General features: G+C 36.6%; 4 protein-coding genes across 6 annotated transcripts in view; 3 read left to right on the plus strand and 1 right to left on the minus strand.

The window, feature by feature from the left end:
• Positions 1-125: 125 nt before the first annotated feature.
• LOC132706726 (malate dehydrogenase, mitochondrial) lies at positions 126-1,823 on the plus strand. Its single transcript, XM_060678215.1, has 4 exons — positions 126-287; positions 515-767; positions 829-1,401; positions 1,455-1,823. Exons 1-4 carry the CDS (start codon positions 225-227, stop codon positions 1,571-1,573), a joined length of 1,008 nt encoding a protein of 335 aa, XP_060534198.1. The 5' UTR covers positions 126-224; the 3' UTR covers positions 1,574-1,823.
• Positions 1,824-3,946: 2,123 nt separating this feature from the next.
• Positions 3,947-9,804, minus strand: LOC132706503 (outer dynein arm-docking complex subunit 1). The gene is made up of 9 exons (XM_060677856.1): positions 9,721-9,804; positions 9,402-9,668; positions 7,673-7,866; positions 7,437-7,611; positions 6,555-6,888; positions 6,411-6,502; positions 4,325-4,445; positions 4,161-4,264; positions 3,947-4,102 (listed from the first exon to the last, which is right to left on the minus strand). The coding sequence occupies exons 1-9, from the start codon at positions 9,802-9,804 to the stop codon at positions 4,043-4,045; spliced, it is 1,431 nt and encodes a 476-aa protein (XP_060533839.1). The 3' UTR covers positions 3,947-4,042.
• Positions 9,805-12,071: 2,267 nt separating this feature from the next.
• Positions 12,072-19,019, plus strand: LOC132706505 (uncharacterized). Its single transcript, XM_060677857.1, has 3 exons — positions 12,072-12,986; positions 13,047-13,602; positions 18,913-19,019. The coding sequence occupies exons 1-3, from the start codon at positions 12,573-12,575 to the stop codon at positions 19,017-19,019; spliced, it is 1,077 nt and encodes a 358-aa protein (XP_060533840.1). The 5' UTR covers positions 12,072-12,572.
• LOC132706721 (bicaudal D-related protein homolog) overlaps positions 15,304-19,766 on the plus strand; it is a 56,511-nt gene continuing 52,048 nt past the window's right edge. For all 3 annotated transcript variants that reach the window (XM_060678207.1, XM_060678208.1, XM_060678209.1), the window contains exons 1-2: positions 15,304-15,485; positions 18,913-19,262. In XM_060678207.1, coding sequence (XP_060534190.1) covers positions 19,041-19,262 — 222 coding nt within the window. In that variant the 5' untranslated portion in view covers positions 15,304-15,485; positions 18,913-19,040. The remainder of the gene's footprint in view (positions 15,486-18,912; positions 19,263-19,766) is intronic.

Here is a 19,766-nt window from a genome sequence, read left to right on the forward strand (position 1 = left end):
ATTTTTAGTCTTGTACAAAGAACAACACACGGGGGGCGAATGGAATTTTCTAGCAAAGCTTATAAAGTTCACACATAGATGGCGTCACGGCAACAATCACAGGATTATTTGCGTGGGTTAAAAAAATTTATAGAACGTCACTTTTTCTGACATTTGTGTTCCGGAAGGTCATAATCGGCGATTCTGCAGTATACGTACGAAACATTTAATTTTACTCGATAAAGATGTTTTCCCGATTTGTGAGACCAGCTTTAATTTCTACAAGGAACTTTTCTACCTCCAAACAGGTAACTTTAACTTTGAAACTCGTTTCAGTCAATTGTCTCCGATATTTAATTTTTCATCGAAAATTATCAATTAAGATGTTTTTCATTCACTATCTCTGATGTAATGAATGAATATGTTCGTGGAACGAGTTTTACGAAAATACCTACTTTAACTCCGTGTTCCACCTTGAAAGGTTATACCTATTTACTTAATTTGTTATATAACACATATTTTTAATTTTATTCAGAATAATTATAAAGTAGCGGTATGCGGAGCTTCCGGCGGTATTGGACAGCCGCTATCTCTTCTTCTAAAAATAAACCCTTTGGTGTCTGAATTGTCGCTGTATGATATTGTACACACCCCTGGGGTAGCTGCAGACTTGTCTCACATTGAAACAGCTGCCAAAGTCAAGGGACACAATGGTCCTGATAACCTTGTTGAAGCACTCAGGAATGCAGATGTTATCATTATTCCGGCGGGTGTGCCTAGAAAGCCTGGTAGGTGACAAATGCCAAAGTAGAACAGTGCAGCAATCCCTGAATTTATCTTAATATGTAGGCATGACCAGAGATGATCTCTTCAACACAAATGCCGGTATTGTCAGGGATTTAGCCAAGGCAGCGGCAGAAGCTGCTCCGAACGCCTTAATTGGTATTATCACAAATCCGGTTAATTCAGCTGTTCCGATTGCTTGTGAGGTCCTCAAGAAAGCCGGAAAACTTGACCCGCGACGCATCTTTGGCATCTCGACGCTCGATATTGTGAGGGCCAATACTTTCATTGCAGAAGCCAAAGGCCTTAACCCCAAAGATGTCAATGTACCTGTAATAGGTGGACACTCGGGAGTCACTATTATTCCGTTGATTTCCCGAGCCACGCCTTCTGTTAGTTTCCCGGAAGACCAGCTCAAAGCATTAACTGTTAGGATACAAGAAGCGGGCACGGAAGTGGTAAAGGCGAAAGCTGGCGCCGGGTCAGCTACCCTTTCCATGGCCTATGCGGGTGCGCGTTTTGCCAACTCCCTGCTCAGGGCGCTCAAGGGTGAATCAAACGTTATTGAACCAGCCTATGTAATTTCCGACGTTACCGAAGCAGAGTACTTCTCGACACCTTTATTGCTGGGCAAGAATGGTATATAATTCTAGATGCCGCACTGGAAAAGATTGGAATTTGTTTTTCTGCAGGTATCGAAAAGAATTTGGGGCTGGGAAAGCTGAGCCCGTTTGAAGAAGATTTACTGAAAGCCGCCATTCCAGAATTGAAGAAGAATATCAAAGCGGGAGTGGACTTCGCCAACAAGTAAACATCCAATCATCAGTCTTAAAATAATTTATTTTTAGCCAGTTTACAGAGCCAGAGAGCGCATTATGTTAACTATTGTTTTTTACAAATCAATTTTTATTTTTTAGGTCTCTGTTTGAAAGAGTAAAACGGTTTGCATTTTGAAAAGAAGTGTATAGCGAAAAGAGCAAGTATCTTTCATCTGTTTCATGTGTATAAATATTTTTGCCTTATCTATGTTTATTAATGTAAAATATTTAAATAAATATGTTCTGTTTCAATGTCGTTTTTTATTCGATGTAATCAAAATAAGTGTAAAATTCTTGTATCACCACAACATAGATTATTACTTCCAGAACAGTTTTATATTTGATATTTGACATTAGTTACAATCCTACCAAATTTCACTTGAAATGTAATGCATTAAAAGTAAAAAACGAAATCAAAAGGGTTAAAGTATTATATACTATGGTCCTAAAGAATTGACGTTGGTTTTCGTGGTAGATGACGTCAGACTGAAATAAATCGCATAATCGTCCAATTCAACTCGTACATAGCGGTAATTCATGGTGAGTGCATATTTTATTTTAATTTGATGGCCAGTAAGTCATCCCTTCCTGATTCTTTTGGCATATTTTTATAAAATATCTTTAGGGGTTTCCGAAAAATATTATTATGAACAACGCTTCAATAAATTGTTTATTACTGCCATTTTTAAGTTCACAGAAAGTTCAAATTTGGTTTTGTCGTTTACATCGATGCGGAGAGACGCGTTACACAGGAAGGGTTAAATTTTTGTGGTTTTGCCGCGGAAAGTTGTTTTTTTTATGATATATGTCGTACTTAAATAATTAAGATTCCTAAATAAAGGCACGTTTTTGACATATTTACCTTAAATATTCTTACAACAGATGAGGCATTTTCTCTTATGACACAGCGGAATTGACAAAATGTGAAAAAAAAGGATGTAATATCACATATTTGCATAAAAATTATAAAATGTATATTTTTAAATATGTGATGGTTTCCAAAAATCTTTCTGTGTGGTATACAAAGAAACAATTCAATTAAGTTAATTCTGCGTTTCACAAAAAAATGTTGGGCAGACTGCTAGGATCATTCGCCCATTGTCGACTTCCGTCGAGGATCTTCGCTTTTGGTCATGGACCAACACGTACAAAGAAGACATAACCAATATTAGCACAACGAGCAAAAAACAATTTTGACCGATACCAAAAAAACCGACACCCCCCCGCTTCCACCCTTGACTATCTGGCGACGATTATCACTTTCACTAAACACTGAAAACACGAAATCCACCTAGTGGAGACTGATTTCAAAATTTTTTTGGACGATTACAAAGGATTCTGTACAAAGAAACAAGAAACAAAAACTGGTTAGAAATGTTTTATTTAGATTTTTGTGTGATATCTTTAGTCCGTACCTAATAATATCAGGTGGTTGGTTAGTTAGTGCTTGGATTTTTTACTCTGCTCTGTACAGAACTAAAATATTGTATTAGATGTTCCAGTTCAGTTTTCGAATTATTTTCTTCAAAATATGATCCGTCACACACACGCACACATTATTTCGAAATTTTTGTATCTCTGTAATTAATGTCATAAATGTAACTTAGAAAAGGGTATTTCTTTTAAGATAACGATGTTGCCATATATCAGTGTTAGAAGCGGCAACATTGCACCGCCTTAAATACTTTAATTCGGTGGAGCAGAGTTAAAAATAACAATATCCCAATTCTAAAAAGAAGTATCTTTATGTCATCGAAGAAATATGATGAACTATTGCACATGGTGTACGTTTTGTGTCGGGTGAAAATTTTTTGTTTAGAATATTTTTTAATTGAATTGTGATTTGGAAAGACTTACGCATAGTTATGCATAGGAACGCCAATGACACCATAGATAAATTTACATCTGTTATCCATATGTGGCACTCTACCAATAAGGGCTAGACTAACCAATAGATCGCTCCCCGAGGATATCCGATTCCCTGTCTGATCGGATATGATCATCTTACGTGGCTTATAATTAATATGTGCTTGTGTTTGAATTATTGTGTAATCGAGGCGAGTTGGAAAGATTGGAATATGCTCTATGTGCCAAACATAGTATAGTAGGACCACCGTTTCTGATAAAATGAAATGTCGCTCGGCTAGGTATCTATCTGTATTTCCAAAATTATTTTTCTAAAAAGCCATTTTGAAAGCATACGAGAAAGTGAGTTTTTTGGAGGGAACAAATGTTAAGAAACACAATTTCATTGCGAGTTGTATAGAATATATTTGCAATTGTTGTGGTCCGTGTCCGATCCATACTTGGAAATGCGTGAACCAAATGTCACATCTTGAACAATAGCCCAGGTCGATGGTAAGGGATTTGCATTTTTAATGAGTTCAACAGATGGGTGGTGTCACTATACCATTGAAATTCAGGAGGAATGAAAATTACACTTTTCAGAATATCAAAGTTACTTAGCTTAACAGCATTACTTGGGGGTCCTTGAATTTTCTGATATGAGCCTGCGACATCATCTGAAACACGAACGTTTATAATTTTCCGACTCCTTATCTCCAGTTTACCGATAGTTACCGATTTTTCGGCAAAATACAACTCGGTTACAACCGCCGACAGCTTTTTCTCAATCTTGCCGAGGTAAATGTGCACGTTGTGCAAATTGATTGTCGCCTCGTCACCTAAAATGATTGATATTTAATTTAGTTTCAAAGAATCGAAAAATACGCCCAGAAACCGACCGAGCAGCTTCAAAATTGGACCGCTGTCGCACTCTGCCACGTTAAATATTTCTTGAATTCCTTCGAGGACTTTTGACAAACTGTTTTCGGCCATTCGTACCTCATTTTCTTCTGCATCCGCCTAAATGAGAAAGTTTCTATGCGATAAATAGTTTTCTCGAACATACCCCCGGTTTAAAGCTGATTAGCTAGTGGAATCTGTCACCTGCTGCCGGGAAATGTTTGGACAAAACTTATTCCCTCTCTTAACAATTTCTAAGCTTTCGTAGGCATCTAATTTTCTACTATTATTTACATGTTTAACTAATTTTAAATTACTAATATCTACCTTATGATTATTGTTGAACATATGTTCGGCTACACTTGATTTTTCTAATCTAGCAAATTTTAAATGGGCTAAATGTTCCTTGAATCTAACTTTAAGTGATCTTTTGGTTTGCCCTATATATGACTTGTCACAATCGTTACAACATATTTCATAAATTCCCCACTTTTCAAGGGTATCTAGTTTATCCTTGGGATTACCCAAGAGATTTTTTAATTTTGATCCGGACTGATAGACACTTCGAAGACCTGCGGCCCTGAAGACTCTATCAAGTCCACTTGTATATTGGGGAGAGAAAGGAATTGAGACTACCTTTAAATTTTCCTTATCAGCTGGAAAAGTCGTTGATTTTTGAAATTTGTTTTTAAATCTAAATTTCCTAATTAATGTGCCGAGCCAATCAGAAGGCGCTTATATTTTTTGTGATTAATTATTGATATTTATTTCAGGCCGTTTGCCTTTAAAATGTAGGTTATGTTATGATGTCGTGTAATAATTTAATTTTTAATTTTGGCTTGCTCATTTCGTGAGATAGAATTTTCAAGTACATCGACCAAAAACCGACATATACGGACAAAACACTCTGACCAAGAGGGATCTGGATCTAAAAGAATGTATCATATTTTATGCCCAATATGCACAGACAAGACTATTTCTTTTTTACTTCATACAGACTTAATTAATTAACTATATTTTTTTAGGATTTGTGACGGTAAAGTTTGTCGAAAAACATTTAGGACACACTGATAAACTAAGGACCAAGATATTAACTAAAGCTGAACAGGAGACTATGGTCGAAAAACTAAGTGCATATGATGTTACCCATTTTATTCAGGAAACGAAGCCCGATCTCCATTCAGACACTATTGCATTTGAAGGTAGGCGACAGGTTTGAAAGAATTAAGCCTACAATTATTACGTGTTTAATTTTCGATTTTTGTTACAGGTCATTTTGCAAGAAATGAATAGCTTCGCTCGCAGCTTGGACGGAGAATCTTTTGGGAAATTTGTAGATATTTTTAGGACATTTAAGAGGGACGCAGAACAACGAAATTCCGAGGAAAATTTTCATATAAGATTTATTTTTTAGAAAATTGCATACTTTAATCAGTGTTTTATTTATTGCATAGTTTTTAATTAATAAGTAATAGTTGTATGATTTCATAAACTTTAAACAGAATTAAGACATTAACCAAAGTTTACTTGGTCAATGATTAACAACAAATAATCTAAGCGATCATACTTATGCGTCATGCGTTCTCCAATCTGTCAAGAAAGTAAAGATGGCTATGCGGATGCACCTCCGATTCGGTTTGAATTTGGCGCCATAGTCAAAACTAGCCGCCGCGTTCTGATTGGCTCGGCACGTTGGAATATTAATGTATGCTTATAGTTTATAGTGGCGTTCAAATATTTTGTAATTGCGACAAAAATAAAACGGGAAATACATATTCCTATGAAATGAAAAAAATACAATTAAAATAAAAAAAAGTCAAAACATTCATGTGTTTTTTTTTAAATCAATGATTTGTGATTTCTTTAATAGAAATCAAAGCCATCTATTGTAAAATGTGTAATTTATAAACCCTCACTAGGCGTAGTATTTGAAAAACTGACGGTGGTGGAATTCCTATTTGTAAAAGAGTATCTACAAAATGGCAGGCTTGTGCTTTCTATGGCAACTACTACTACAACTATGTTTTTTTTTTTTCAAATAATTGAATGTCTGATGATAATGTCGGTGTGCGTGTTACACATTACCAGTTTTTTGGCAGTTTCGAGTTCGTTCTGCAGCGAGACCACAGTGCACTGTCTTTGCTCAGCTCTCACTCTACTCAATTCAACTTGGTCGTCTAAAATAAGATACTAAACGTCAAAAATATAAAACGCGAGTGCCTCACCTACCAATTCTTTGCCGAACATCATCCAGAGTAATATTTAGCGTCTCCAGTTCGTGGGTCAGCTCGTTGACGTAATTGAAGAGTGCAAAATTTTCTTCTTCCTGTTTCGTGAATAAAGCGGCGATCCTTTCCACCTCCTCTTCGTTGCAGAACTGTTGGATTTCTTTCAGCGTGGTTTCGTACATCTCTAGTTGATCCTCCAACGTTTGGATCTCCGACTCTTTCTTCTTACGCTCTTTCTCCTCCAGGTCTTTCATCACGCGCTTCTGGCCTTTGACGCAGAGGAACTCTCTCAGAGTCAAATAGTGGTCGAGTCTTCTTTGAATCTCTCTCATTTCCTGCGTTGAAGATAATCTATATACGGGACGAACTAACCGAGGTGGTGAGGGAAAGACGCTTTTTAATGAAAAAGTAAGTAGTAATAAGAAATAATTTCAAAAGAGATAGTAACAATTTCAAATTTAAATATCATTTGGCATCCTAAGCACCAAATTAGAGAAAATTAGATAATAATAACAACACAGAAAGTTCAAATGCTTTAAAAAAATCAACTTTTACAAATATGTTAGGACAAAATATTGGGATGCGGTTTTTACTGCGTTGTTGGACGTGAATGCTTTTTTGGGATTTTTTTTTGCGATTCTATCAGAAGACACCACCTGGTGGCAAGATAAGAAACTACAAGCTTGTCATTCGTAGCACGATTGATAGCTTAGGCAAAGCCCTTTTCAAAAACTCTCAGAGAGCAAAGAGGATTAAACAAACAAAATTTGAATTTGCCTCGGTATTAAACCAGTACTAGCTCTAACTAATATTTAGTTAGTGTTGACCATTTTTTCTGCCCATTCACTTTTCTTATCGAACTTGAATTTTGAATTTATATTACCTCGGAATGGGCAACGTGGTTCATCTCGGCCCGTGTTTTAAGGGCTTCAAGTTTCGAGCACCACTCTTCACGCTGATCAAATGCTATGATCGCCTGCTCGATCAAATCGACCACGTACTTCTTTGCGGAGTTTATTTCTTTCAACAACTGCTCCCACGTTTCGTTAAAATGGTTCCTACAAAAGGATACAACAAATCTCGTACCTCCCCTTAATAAATAGAGAAATAATCGTAAACCTTTGTTTGAGTAGATGGTCGATTTCTTCCCTCAATTCCTTGTTTTCCGACAAAATCGCGCAAAATTTCTTCACCATATTGTCCAATCGGTCTTGCAACATTTGCACCGCCTTTTTGCCGCTGCTCAGACGAGTCTGGAAGTGGTTCTCAGTGACAGCGCTTTTAGGGCGCAGCTTCTTGATGTCGGCTTCGAGCTAAGAAAAGACCAATAAGCAATAAGTTTATATATTTTGTTCTGTACAGAGCTCTTGCAATAAATCATCAAAAATGGTTGCCTCCACAGGCGTGTAAGAAATGTAATATAATAGACAATTTTAATCATTCTGTCATAAAACTGACTAAAAAAACTAATCAAAATTTAAGGACCTTATAATACACAGATACGCACTGCATTCCATATAAAACCTGACAAAATATGCTGCAACTAGAATAACCACGTAAACGTCTTAGAACTGGTCCATTAAATAAAAAAAAAAGACTCGTAATTGAAAGAACGGCGTTAAAAGTGAAAATGCATCTCGGAGTGTTGAAGTTTGGATAACATGACACGGTGCTGTCGAAACAATTGTCATGTCAAAATACAAAATTTGGTGAAAATCTGAACTTTTAGTTCTTATTTATCTTGGAGAAGGACTAATTGCGGAGTATAAAAGAAGTTAAGGGAGTTAAGGAAATATATGTCAGCGCTCTTAGCTTTAAGGACGATACTCTCTCGTATTTCGTTTTGGAACGTTTATTTTTGACTGGCATTATTTATCGGTCTAGCCTAAACAGTTATAAGTCGGTCATACGTAATATTGTGGATTCATCGGAACAGTACTTCTCGCCGAAAACATGCAAGACCTGCAGAATATGTTAAATAATGACGTCAAGACTAGTCGAGAATATGGTCTGACAATCAATGTTAAGAAGACCAAGTGCTCCATGAACATCTGTATGTGGAAAACCAAGAGCTGGACAGAGTCGAGAGATATGATTACCTGGGTACGAGTGTCGACTGCAATGTGGATTATTCTTCGCATTGAGAAAGCCCGTGCAGCCTTTGTGAAGATAAAGAAACTGCTCTGTAGTCGCGATTTGAGCCTAGGTCTAAGAACTGGAATGCTCAAGTGTTATGTATTCCCAGTCCTTTTGTATGGCGTGGAAGCTTGGACCCTCAACCTGTTTTGTGAGCGGAAACTGGAAGTCTTCGAGATGTGGGCATACCGTAGGGTGCTGAGAATACCATGGTCGGAACATGTGACCAACGCGGAGGTTCTGAGAAGAATGAAGAAAGGTGTAGAGATCCTACAGGAAGTGAAAGAAAGGAAATTGCAATATCTCGCCCACATCATGAGAGGACCAAAATATGAAATTTTACAACTCATAATCCAGGGAAAAATTGTGGGAAGAAGATCTATTGGAAGAAGAGGAATATCTCGGCTTAGAAACCTACGAAAATGGTTTAATGTTACATCATCTGACCTCCGAAGTGGAGACGGTACATGAAGAAGAGAAGAAGATGGGAACAAATTTTCGTGTTTTTCTGAAGTGAACGGAACGCTACCCTGCGAGGATAGTCTGGGTTAGCTCGGATGCTGAGTAGCTTCGATAGTTCATTTTTGATTGGCTATTTTGTAGTTGATCTGGCATTAATAATGAGCTGCTCTCTGGATAGACCGCGGTGGAGGAGCCTGTGATCTAGTATGTATTTCCAAGGCTCCCGCCAGATTAATTTGATCTGAAAAACCTTTTTAATTTGCACGTCCATTTCCGCGATGCCTTCCTTTTCTGCATCGACTTCCGCACACAAGTCCTCGTATTCGATTAGCAATTTGTAAATCTGCTTCGTCGATTTTTCGTCACGCCGTTTCTGATTTTCGCACGTCGCTACGCTGATATCCTCGCACAGTTTTTGCTTCTCCTCTTTCAGACGTTTGATGATTTTCCGCTGTTTCTCCAATTTCTTCCCGGTCTCGTCGGAAAACCTTGCCCTGTCGTCCTCCATTATTCTAAACTGGAAGCGAGGCGTTAGACCTGAGGTTCAAGGCTTGGAATCCGCGTAATACTTGTCTCTGCAATCGTGCTAGTTCTTCTTCGGCCATCGCGACCATTTCCTTCTCGGTGGATGCGTTCGCGTTTCGGGAATGCATCTTCTGTTCGACCACTCACCAAGTGCACCCGGATACAGTTTATCGACTAAATGTTGGGTTGCTAGGGCCCAATTCGCATGGCGATAAAAGAACGCTTAATACCTTTCGTATATACGGGGCGTCTCACGATTGGTTAGTCGGGTGGTGGTTCTAGTTAAGTATTAGAAAAAGTCTAATACCAGGTGTTCAAGTAAAGCCACGAGGTCGCCCCGGAGAAACCGCAGGAAATCTTTGGCGAATAAACGTTTGACAAAAATGATCATAATTTTGTAATCACCCTGTACATACCCAAGATATGGTCTGTTCATAGATATAAGAAAGTGACCAATTGCTTTTGAATAGGATTAACATCCACCACATTTAGGTTTGCGACGCGTTTTTCTGAATATGTTATATAATTTAATGAATCAATCTCACCGTCGATAGACAATTGACGACGGTATGGTCTGTTCATAGATATAAGTGACCAATTGCTTCTGAATGGGATTATCCAAGGGTGGTCACTAACATAAAATGCAACAAAATTGTGGTCCGTAAGAGAAAAATAATTTCATACCTACCTGTGTTTAATGTTCTTTGCTTTTGTATACTACTTAGTTTAAGTTTATTAGTAATCATTCTTATTTCGTGTGTAATACAGCGTGTGTTGAATCGAAATATGTGCGAGTCTAGTGTATCTCTATTTAGACTAAGGAAGTTATAAACAATGTTTATTTGACTCTCACGGAACGTGGTGCCAGCAAGCAAGCATCTTTAGAAGAAACGGCCACATTGACGAAAATTTCAACATCAACCGAATGGAAAATTGTGAATAATCCCATTTCAGCGAGGACATTTCCTCGAGTGTAGATGAATACGGCGTAAGATTTACCAGTTATACGAGAGACAAAGCGTGCCTACATTAGATATCTTAATTAGGAGGCTTGAGAAAGATGAAACCGGTGTGGCAGTGTATTCAACACATGGGTTTTAGATTTTAAAAAAATGACAAAAGGCAAGTTTTAATGGAATCTTTTAGAATTCGGAAATGGCGACAACAAAGGCCAATTATTTACTTGGATGAAACCTGGTTCGACACTTATGATATTCCGGAAAAGGGTTGGGTTGACTCAACTGATAAGTGTAAAACAAGCGCGCCATCAAAAAGATAAAAGAATAACTATCCAAATGGATTTTTTCTGTCTACGGGAAATATTAAAGATTCTTATCTGGATTACCATGAAGACACCACCACTGATTTATTTGAAAGTTGGTTTAAAAACAAACTGGTTCCAAACATTCCTCCTAATAGCGTGATTGTAATGGACAATGCAAGTTATCACAGTAGACAGTTGACTAAAACCCCTTCCTCATGTGACACAAAAGCAACAATCCAAAACTACATGTATAATAACGACATTTATTTTCAAAAAGCAATTAATTGAAGTTCTACAAAGCTTGAAGCTACAAAAGGAATACGTCTGTGATAATTATGCAAAAAATCCAGGGTATACAGTTTTAAGGCTTCCTCCACATTACCACTGTATATTTAATCCCATTCAACATGTTTGGCACCAACAACGTAACAATGTTTTGCCCCGTGTTAACTGCAATGTCCTCAAACTTATAGACACCGAAGTTTTTAACATCCCTCCACAAAGTTGGGCAAATTCTGTTAAAAAAGCAGAACAATCGTATATAATATAGATCAAATAATAATTAGAACAGGCGATGATAGCGATAGTGATACTGATATATTATGTGAATAATTTATAGTAATTTAAGTAGGTAATAAAAATAATTTGTAATTTTAGTTTAGATTTAAACATAAATACATAAATAAATAAATATTGTTTAGTATCTTTCCTAACAAAACCCCAAATAATTAAATTCTAAGCAAAGTACGGACCTGTTCGGCCATATTTCAACAGACTTTACCAGGTAACATTTTAGCTTTTAAAAGATACTACTCCAACAATAAAAATTTAAATTAGGGTTTGCTTCGGCCGGAATATGGAAAATAATTAATATTTAGAAAGCCGTTAGAAATAGGGAAGCGGCAACACCGAAAAATTTTAATTCGGTATTTTTCACTTAATTCGATGCCATTTTATTATTAAACTTGAAAATGAAATTAAAATTTTAGGCTTTTGGTCTCTTGAAGTTATTCTTATCATTGTATTGTATTATTGTTATTTTATTTTTTGTAAAAACCAAACGAACAGCTGTGGTTTACGGCAATCAATTTTTTTTTCCTTTTTTCATTCAATAATAATGTTTATCTACAACCATTTAATAATAGACGCATAATACTTCTGACAGTGAGAGTATTATGCTACGCATAATACAACAAGTGTAATTATATCATAAAAAAACAAGTGTAATTATATCATAAAACAACAAGTGTAATAAAATATTCTGGAATTCTTAATAATCCGGGCTTCAATTAATCGGCGCAGAATTCACACATTTCATTTATTATTTTTATGAAAATTTACTATAAAGTTACCCATATTAAAGTCATACACACGTTACCAATTCAATTCTATTATTCAAAAACAGTTCAAAAAATACAAACCAATATGACAATAATTAAAAAGAATTAGTAGGCCGTGCAGGCTAAATCTGACAGCGCGCAGCGGGTATCCATAGCGACAGCTTACCCGACGCGACGCTCATCGTGAATACAAACATTTTCTTTCATGAAATAATAATTGTAAAGTAAATAATATTCATATAGAGAAGCTTTAAAATTTCGCCTTGCAATTAAAACATAAGATTTAATAAAAATGGATTCTGAAAACGAAGTACTAACACCCCCGGAAATTCGAGCGGCAGCGGAAGCTGCGTCTCTGGATTTACTTCCCAAGAAATCAAGAAACAATTATGAAATTGCCTACAACAATTTCATGGATTGGCGATCAAGAAACAAGGCCACCTCCTTCTCTGAAGATACATTATTAGTGTATTTCAAAGAATTGGCTAAAAAGTATAAGTCGTCCTCCTTGTGGACGTTTTATTCCATGCTGAAAAGCACACTTTATATTAAACACAATGTCAAGATCGACCACTACGCGAAGCTACATGCTTTATTAAAAAGACAATCAGAAGGCTATCAACCCAAAAAATCTAAGGCATTTACCGGACAGGAAATAAATAAATTTATTTATGAAGCTCCTGATACAAAATATTTGGCTACAAAGGTAAGGAATGATAAGACGTTACATACCTACGGTATTTACCAAGAGGTGTTAATTTTTTAGGTTGCATTAATTATGGGAGTGATGGGTGCATGCCGCTCAAATGAACTACATGCAATGAAAATACAACACGTTACATTTTATGAAGGTTGCACTAGAGTAATAGTTCCCGTTACGAAGACCAAGATCCCTAGGAATTTTACTATTACTGAGAAGTTCCATGATATTGTTAAAAAATATGCAAATCTGAGACTGCCAAATGCATCAGATTCTTTTTTTATGAATTTTCAAAATGGAAAATGCACAAAACAAGTTATCGGCATTAACAAGTTTGCCAAAATGGGCAGAGAAATTGCAAGTTTCTTACAAATCAAAAACCCAGAAAGATATACCGGGCACTGTCTACGACGATCTTCAGCCACATTGTATGTCGACGCAGGGGCAAGTATGACAGCTCTGAAGCGCCACGGAGGCTGGAAGTCGGCTTCTGTAGCTGAAGGCTATATTGCAGACTCGCAGAAGAACAAGACCGATGCAGCCACTAAAATATTAAGTCAAATCAACCCTAATTGTAATATTAATAACAGTACTTTTGTTTCTACCCCCTCACAATATCCAGGTACGTCTACTATTACGAGCGAATCTTCTCATAACACTTTTTCGATTAGTAAAGACACCACGGACATTAGTATTGGTACTACACCAACTACGATGAATTTCAATAACTGCCCTAATATAACAATCAATTTTATGAAATAGACAGAGTAATACGTAATGATCCTATTAAGCGTCAATTTAAAAATAATTGTGTGCTGAAGTGTAAATGTTAATTAAATATTATTAAACTTATTAAATGTTCAATCCAGGACTTTCATTGAATTTATTCCTTATTACATCACAACTCATAACACATAAACATATAACATAAACAGCATACATAAACAGTAACCAGTGTTGATATTGAGTGAATGGTAGAATCTAAAAATGTATGATATTATGTTCCATTTCATATAAAGCAAGTTAACATCCACTTCCGGCCTAACCGGAAGTGCCACCATCTTGAGAATATTCTAGCTGAATTGCTCTGCCATCAGCATTAGCTTCCTACCGAATTTTCAGGTTTCTCCCATGTATAGTTTTTTTTCACAATAAAATGACACATTTCAATTCCGGTGAGGTACCCTATATAAGTGGATGGTTGTAGATAAAGTATAGTATTTGACTCGAGTATTATGGACCATAATAAACTCAGATGATTATAACACTCGCCGCAAGCGGCTCGTTTTATAAATCATCCTCGTTTATTATGGCCTTCATAATACGCTCGTTAAATAATATACTATTATTTATGAATTTATAATAATAATTTTACAAAACCAATAGAGAAATAAATTTGCTACCCAAAAAAAGGGTAGATAGATAAAAACATCATTACCACGCCTAAATTTAGTACATTAATCAGTACTCGGTACAGTGCACTGGTTTTTTTTGATAAAATGACACCTCAGCATCGCCGCACTCTTCTCACTTTTGGAACAGAGGGTACACTTGTTTTCCTGCAAGATTTCTGCAAGTACTCGGGCAATTAGGAACTACAAAATACCTTTTAGGCATTTTTTCCCACTCATTTTGAAAACATTGAACTCGTACACAACCCCTAAACTTGTCACTTTCCACTTAAACGCGCTCGCGCGACGTTGCCGCCGAATTTGATGAAAGGAATGACGTCACCACTAGGCCACGCCCCGTTTTCTTGAGGCGTTTTCCGCTTTTTAACGCTTTAACATGTCACAAGGAAAACCAATTTTTGAATACCGTTATAGAATGCGTTCTCCAAAATAAAATAAAAAAAAGTGCAAACCGTTCAATTTTCATCAACGATCTATATATACCTAGTAGAAATATGGAGGCAGTGCTTATACCGACAATACAGAAACTTAGGTAGTAACTATGAAAACATACACATGCGCGATGTTTAAAATCTAGTTTTGCAGCATTTAACAACCAACATCGCCGGTGACCGATGGCCACTCTCGAAATATGCCTAGATCTCGTGAAATGTTCTGGAAAACGAGAAACGAGAAAAAAATGGCATAATAAATATCAATACCGCCTGGGGTGCATCAATTTTTATCGTAGTACGGTCACTACATCTTCCAATAGCACATGGTCCTGTATAATATCAAGCCTCAAACTTTATATACGTAAGCCGGGCCGGAACTTCGTAGGCCTTGAGACCGGCTGAAAGACGCTTGCGCACAGGTAAGCTCGTTTCCATGGAAGTGGGCAGTAGGCGGTTTTTCAAACAAGTGAATAGCGTTATTTTCTGTTTTAGTTTATTTCCGAAAGCCCGTGGGGTCGTGGTACGGTTTTCTTTCGAAACGGCGCGGCGGTTTCGAGTTTGGATTTTCCGAAACGAGACGCGCGGTTTTCATTAATTTTCGTTTTTTTTTTTTCGCGTTTTCGGTTATTGTGTTTGGATAACTCGATTCTCGCGGACAGGTGAGCGACTCTCGAGTTTGTTTGTATTGTTTTGGTGGCGATGAGGTTATGGCGACTACGAAAACGTATTTTTCCGAAGTCTTCACCCTCTGAAGAGCAAATAAATCGATCCCATGCGTCGGAGTTAATTTAATTAAAAAATCTCCTCGAGAATCCGCGATTGTGGGTCAAGGATACGTCCGTTTAGATTTGGATCAGTTCGCGCGAAGCAAGATATACTTTTATTCTTTTGTTTATTGTTTTCTGACGTGCGACCTTTTCGGTACTTATACCTAGCAGGCATTGAACGGCAAAATTAACAGTAGTAGAAATTAACTAACCGAAACTGACATTTTACGGAGTAGCCCCGAGACTTCCTAAGTTATAGTGTGTTTCCTTCGAGCGTGGAGTCGTAGAACCTAATTTAGGGACCTTAAAATGATTACAGAGCGACAGTCCAGTCATTCGGCACTAATTGGTTTCCACTTTTATATCCAAAGTTTTGTTAATTTTGTCAAATGCACTTGGGTATTAGTTTTTTTCTTACCGTAACTTGCCTCAAATCATATTCAGCACTAGAGCAGCGAGGGTAGTTTTGCTCTGTTTTTTATTGTTAAATTGTAGAATGTTGATTGTCAAGGGTTCAAAGAGTGGCAGGTAAATGGCCAGGTAGTTGACCTATCTGTGCATTGGTTTGCGAGTCGTTGGCAAGGTTCGTTCTCGAAAATGGCTTGTGTTCGGAGTTGCAAAATTAGTTGAAATGTGTTCGAATATGACTACACTTGGACAATCAATGACATAATAAAGAAAATTACAGGAAGGAAGGAAAACTGAATTAAATGAAGTTGAAAAATCTACCATCAAAACAATAGTGCAGTCGTTTTACTTAAAGAATGAAACTCCTTGGACGAAACAATGGAAAAGGATTATTTCATTCCACCAAATAGCAAAAATGGATTTTTTGGTGGTGGCTTATTAGCGATCCCTGTCATTGCACAACAAATCCATCCATCCATGTGAAATAATATTTAATAACTAAAATTTTAATTATTATTTACGATTATGATGTAGTAAATGAGGAGTACGAGTTCTTAGATATCGACACCCACTACAGAATGCTACACTGAAACCATCCGTTATGGAAGAAATATGAATAATTTTTCATACAATATGGCGACCGTCCGGATAAAATATTTTCATGAGGTGTCATCAAGTTAATTAAGTTATACAATTTATTTGCAACGCAGTGGAAATTTTTGCGATGTTAATATATCGAAGATTAAATAATGTTATCCAAAATTACCGTGATTTTCGATTCCAAGATTACAGTAATAGATCGTCTCCATGAGAAAATATTTTTTTCGCCTAAATCGCTAATTTGTTACTCAACTGAAATTGTTAATGCCAGTTAAAACGGAAATATTTTATAGCGGAAAATATTACGACCGATGTTAAGAAAATTTTGAAAATAATCTAAAGAAATCTCTGTTAGAAAGCCCATGATTGATTCATTTTTACATTTTGATTAAGTGGTTGAATCCGGCAATTCGCTTTGCTGGGTTTAAGTTTTCTTATCTTCTATATATTATTATTTTTAGTTCATTTTGTTTAATTAATCTTGTTAGTTTAGTAATTATTTTATCAGTGTTAAAAAAAAATCTTGAATATTGGAAAAACCTATCAGAAACCGGAAGTTAAGAGTAAAAGAACTATTTTAATCTTTGGGGCTATCCTTCTCCTTGTCAAGGATAAAACTAGCATGATCACAAATATTATAATCTCCAATAGCATACAAGATGAAATAGAAGAGAATGAAAAATTGAACAATTGAACAAGTTGATATACTCAAATAGAAACCTATATGGAAGTCAGAAAATGTAAACACAATCTCGGGCTCAGTTTGTTAACTGCTAGGAGCCCGTAATAAATTGCCATTCAAAAAAAGGTCGGTATGTCTTATGCCTAAGTTATAAAAGGCCTCAAATGTCAAACGCACAGTGAAAATCGAGTGTGAACGTTAAATAAGTGATACCGGAAATTGCCGATCGCCGTATCTCCGTCGAAAGCGAAGCTGATTGCTTCTAATCTTCCAAGTGGAGCACGCAAAACATTAGACGTCAATGGTGCTATTATCTCGAGCAAAAACCTATTCGCTAAGTGACCAAAAAAAAAAAATCGAAACGGGGAAGAAAGTAAATGTAGCGGAAGACCAACGGATCGGTGAAAACATGTGGTGATCTTTTAAATGGCGATTGATGTCCAATTAGCATTATCCGGTTTCAAAGGAATCGTTGCTGCTTTGCTTGTTTCATCTGACGCAAACCTGAATGAGATAAGGAAAAATATGTACCGTTACCTACATTTTGATGCAAACAAAGTTAATTTTTGACAATACCCGGGAGTTATCATTGGTCTGTTTATGTTTAATCCATTCGGCATTTTGAAAAGTTTGATTAAAATTGTACCATGGCCTTTTTCTATTCAAGATGCTGTAAATTTGATTTAGGGGGTTCAGGGTTCTACACAACAAAATATAACGTAACTTGGTGACTATATTTCTTACTGGTGTTTTATAAATGTAGTCTACCCTAAATCCGGTGCATTATTGCCCTTGGTTCACTTTCCCTTCCTTCATTCATGGAAGGATAGACGTCTCGGGCTCAATGAATTGAACTTAATCATCTTCCTTCTAATAGAACGCAGCTTCATGGACATGAATCGGTATTTCCTACTCTTCTAGACATAGGTTGCCCTGGCACGTGCTGTCTGGATTTCTACGCAGTGTTTGTGCACATAAGAACAAGGCGATGGTCTTCTTTTCGAGAGTACTTTTGGCTACATTTGATCGATGCCAAAGTAATACCTAAAGGCAAAGACAATTTGGTGCTTGGGATATCGCGGTTCATAAAAGCCGACAATAGGATCTCGAAAATTGAATAACTAGGAAGTATGGCAGTTAAACGAGAGCAAAAGAAGTTCGATGAGGATTTAGATCACTCATATGAGCAATAAAACGACAGGTTGCACAAACAAAAGTGTGTAGTGGGGGTAGATGACGTGAGCCCATCGATCATTCTGTTGATATAACCTCCTCATGAAAATTTTGCCTTAGCTTAATTAACCAAGAAAATTCTGAAGAATAAAAACACAACATTAACATAGAAATGAGCTGATATACCGTTAATAAGGCAACAACTATTAGATTGTGACTCCAGGAGTATTGAATATTTTTAGATTTTAGACTAATTAATTCAGTCGTCCATTTTCCATTCCATTCCTGAAAACGTTTTACTCAAAGACTGATAACGTAAATCCACTATGTCCTCGCGCTTGGTACAAGGATCGCGTTATATTCAGGCCTAGATAGTTAGATAATTCCTATTGGCCCGCAGCTGCTTAGAAGGTGAAACGGTTTAGACTAACTAATATCGTCCGTTTTTTATTCCAGATAGTTTTAAGTCGCTCGGTGCCTTTGTGGGTGGTAAAATGGCCGAAATGCCGCCCGCACGTCCCGAACCACGACGCTTGGCAGCTCTAAGCGGACCGGTCCTTTAAATTTCGCCAGAGACGCGCAAAATGCTAAAGTCCTTGGAGGAATACGTAGTTGAAATGGAAAATCGCAGTGCCATAAACGACCAGAACGCGCAGTCGCTCAGCGACGACGTGTGGACTCAGCTTCAGCAGAAGGAAAACGACCTCTTGTTAGCCGCGGAGCTCGGGAAAGCTCTGCTCGAGAAGAATGAGGAGCTGAAGAAACAGCACGACGCGGCTGTCGAAGAGCTGTCGAAAAAACTCGAGGTAAACTTTGATTGAAATTGTGCTAGAAACAACCGAGAGTGAGTTTGTGTTATAAAAAAGCCTCTATACTATAGTATTTTTCAATTGTAGTATACGTTTCAATAAGGTCTATGATCTTAAAATAATTTCAATTTTATTAATTAATTAAGTAATGCTGTCGAAAATTGAACTGAATCCATTTAACAAAATAAATAAGAACTAAAAGTTCCGATTTTCAGGAAATTAAATATTATGACATGACAATTGTTTCGACAACACCGTGTCTTTATCAAATGTGATTTGATTTGATAAAGACACGGTGTTGTCGAGACAATTGTCATGTGAAAATATATAATTTCGTGAAAATCTGAACTTTTAGTTCTTATTTATTCTGTTAATTTCGCCAATATACCTATAATAGGTATTCAATCATTTTTATATAAAATCTAATAAAAAAACTTAAGTATCTATAAAAATATATTATTTGACTTTTGTTGTAATTTGGACCATTATTGTGGTAGTGTT

Source organism: Cylas formicarius, unplaced genomic scaffold, assembly GCF_029955315.1.
Source record: "Cylas formicarius isolate icCylForm1 unplaced genomic scaffold, icCylForm1.1 PGA_scaffold_8__14_contigs__length_24414737, whole genome shotgun sequence".
NCBI classification, from domain to species: domain Eukaryota; kingdom Metazoa; phylum Arthropoda; class Insecta; order Coleoptera; family Brentidae; genus Cylas; species Cylas formicarius.

Excerpts from the sequence above, each read along its gene's own strand:
- LOC132706505 (XM_060677857.1), top strand. The coding sequence starts at position 12,573 with ATGGATTCTGAAAACGAAGTACTAACACCCCCGGAAATTCGAGCGGCA. Across the intron at positions 12,987-13,046 it reads CAAAATATTTGGCTACAAAG|GTTGCATTAATTATGGGAGT; the intron begins GTAAGGAATGAT and ends TTAATTTTTTAG. Across the intron at positions 13,603-18,912 it reads TACCCCCTCACAATATCCAG|ATAGTTTTAAGTCGCTCGGT; the intron begins GTACGTCTACTA and ends TTTTTATTCCAG.
- LOC132706503 (XM_060677856.1), bottom strand. The coding sequence starts at position 9,804 with ATGCATTCCCGAAACGCGAACGCATCCACCGAGAAGGAAATGGTCGCG. Across the intron at positions 7,612-7,672 it reads GACCATCTACTCAAACAAAG|GAACCATTTTAACGAAACGT; the intron begins GTTTACGATTAT and ends ATCCTTTTGTAG. Across the intron at positions 6,503-6,554 it reads TGATGTTCGGCAAAGAATTG|ACGACCAAGTTGAATTGAGT; the intron begins GTAGGTGAGGCA and ends ATCTTATTTTAG.
- LOC132706726 (XM_060678215.1), top strand. The coding sequence starts at position 225 with ATGTTTTCCCGATTTGTGAGACCAGCTTTAATTTCTACAAGGAACTTT. Across the intron at positions 768-828 it reads GGGTGTGCCTAGAAAGCCTG|GCATGACCAGAGATGATCTC; the intron begins GTAGGTGACAAA and ends CTTAATATGTAG. Across the intron at positions 1,402-1,454 it reads TTTATTGCTGGGCAAGAATG|GTATCGAAAAGAATTTGGGG; the intron begins GTATATAATTCT and ends GTTTTTCTGCAG.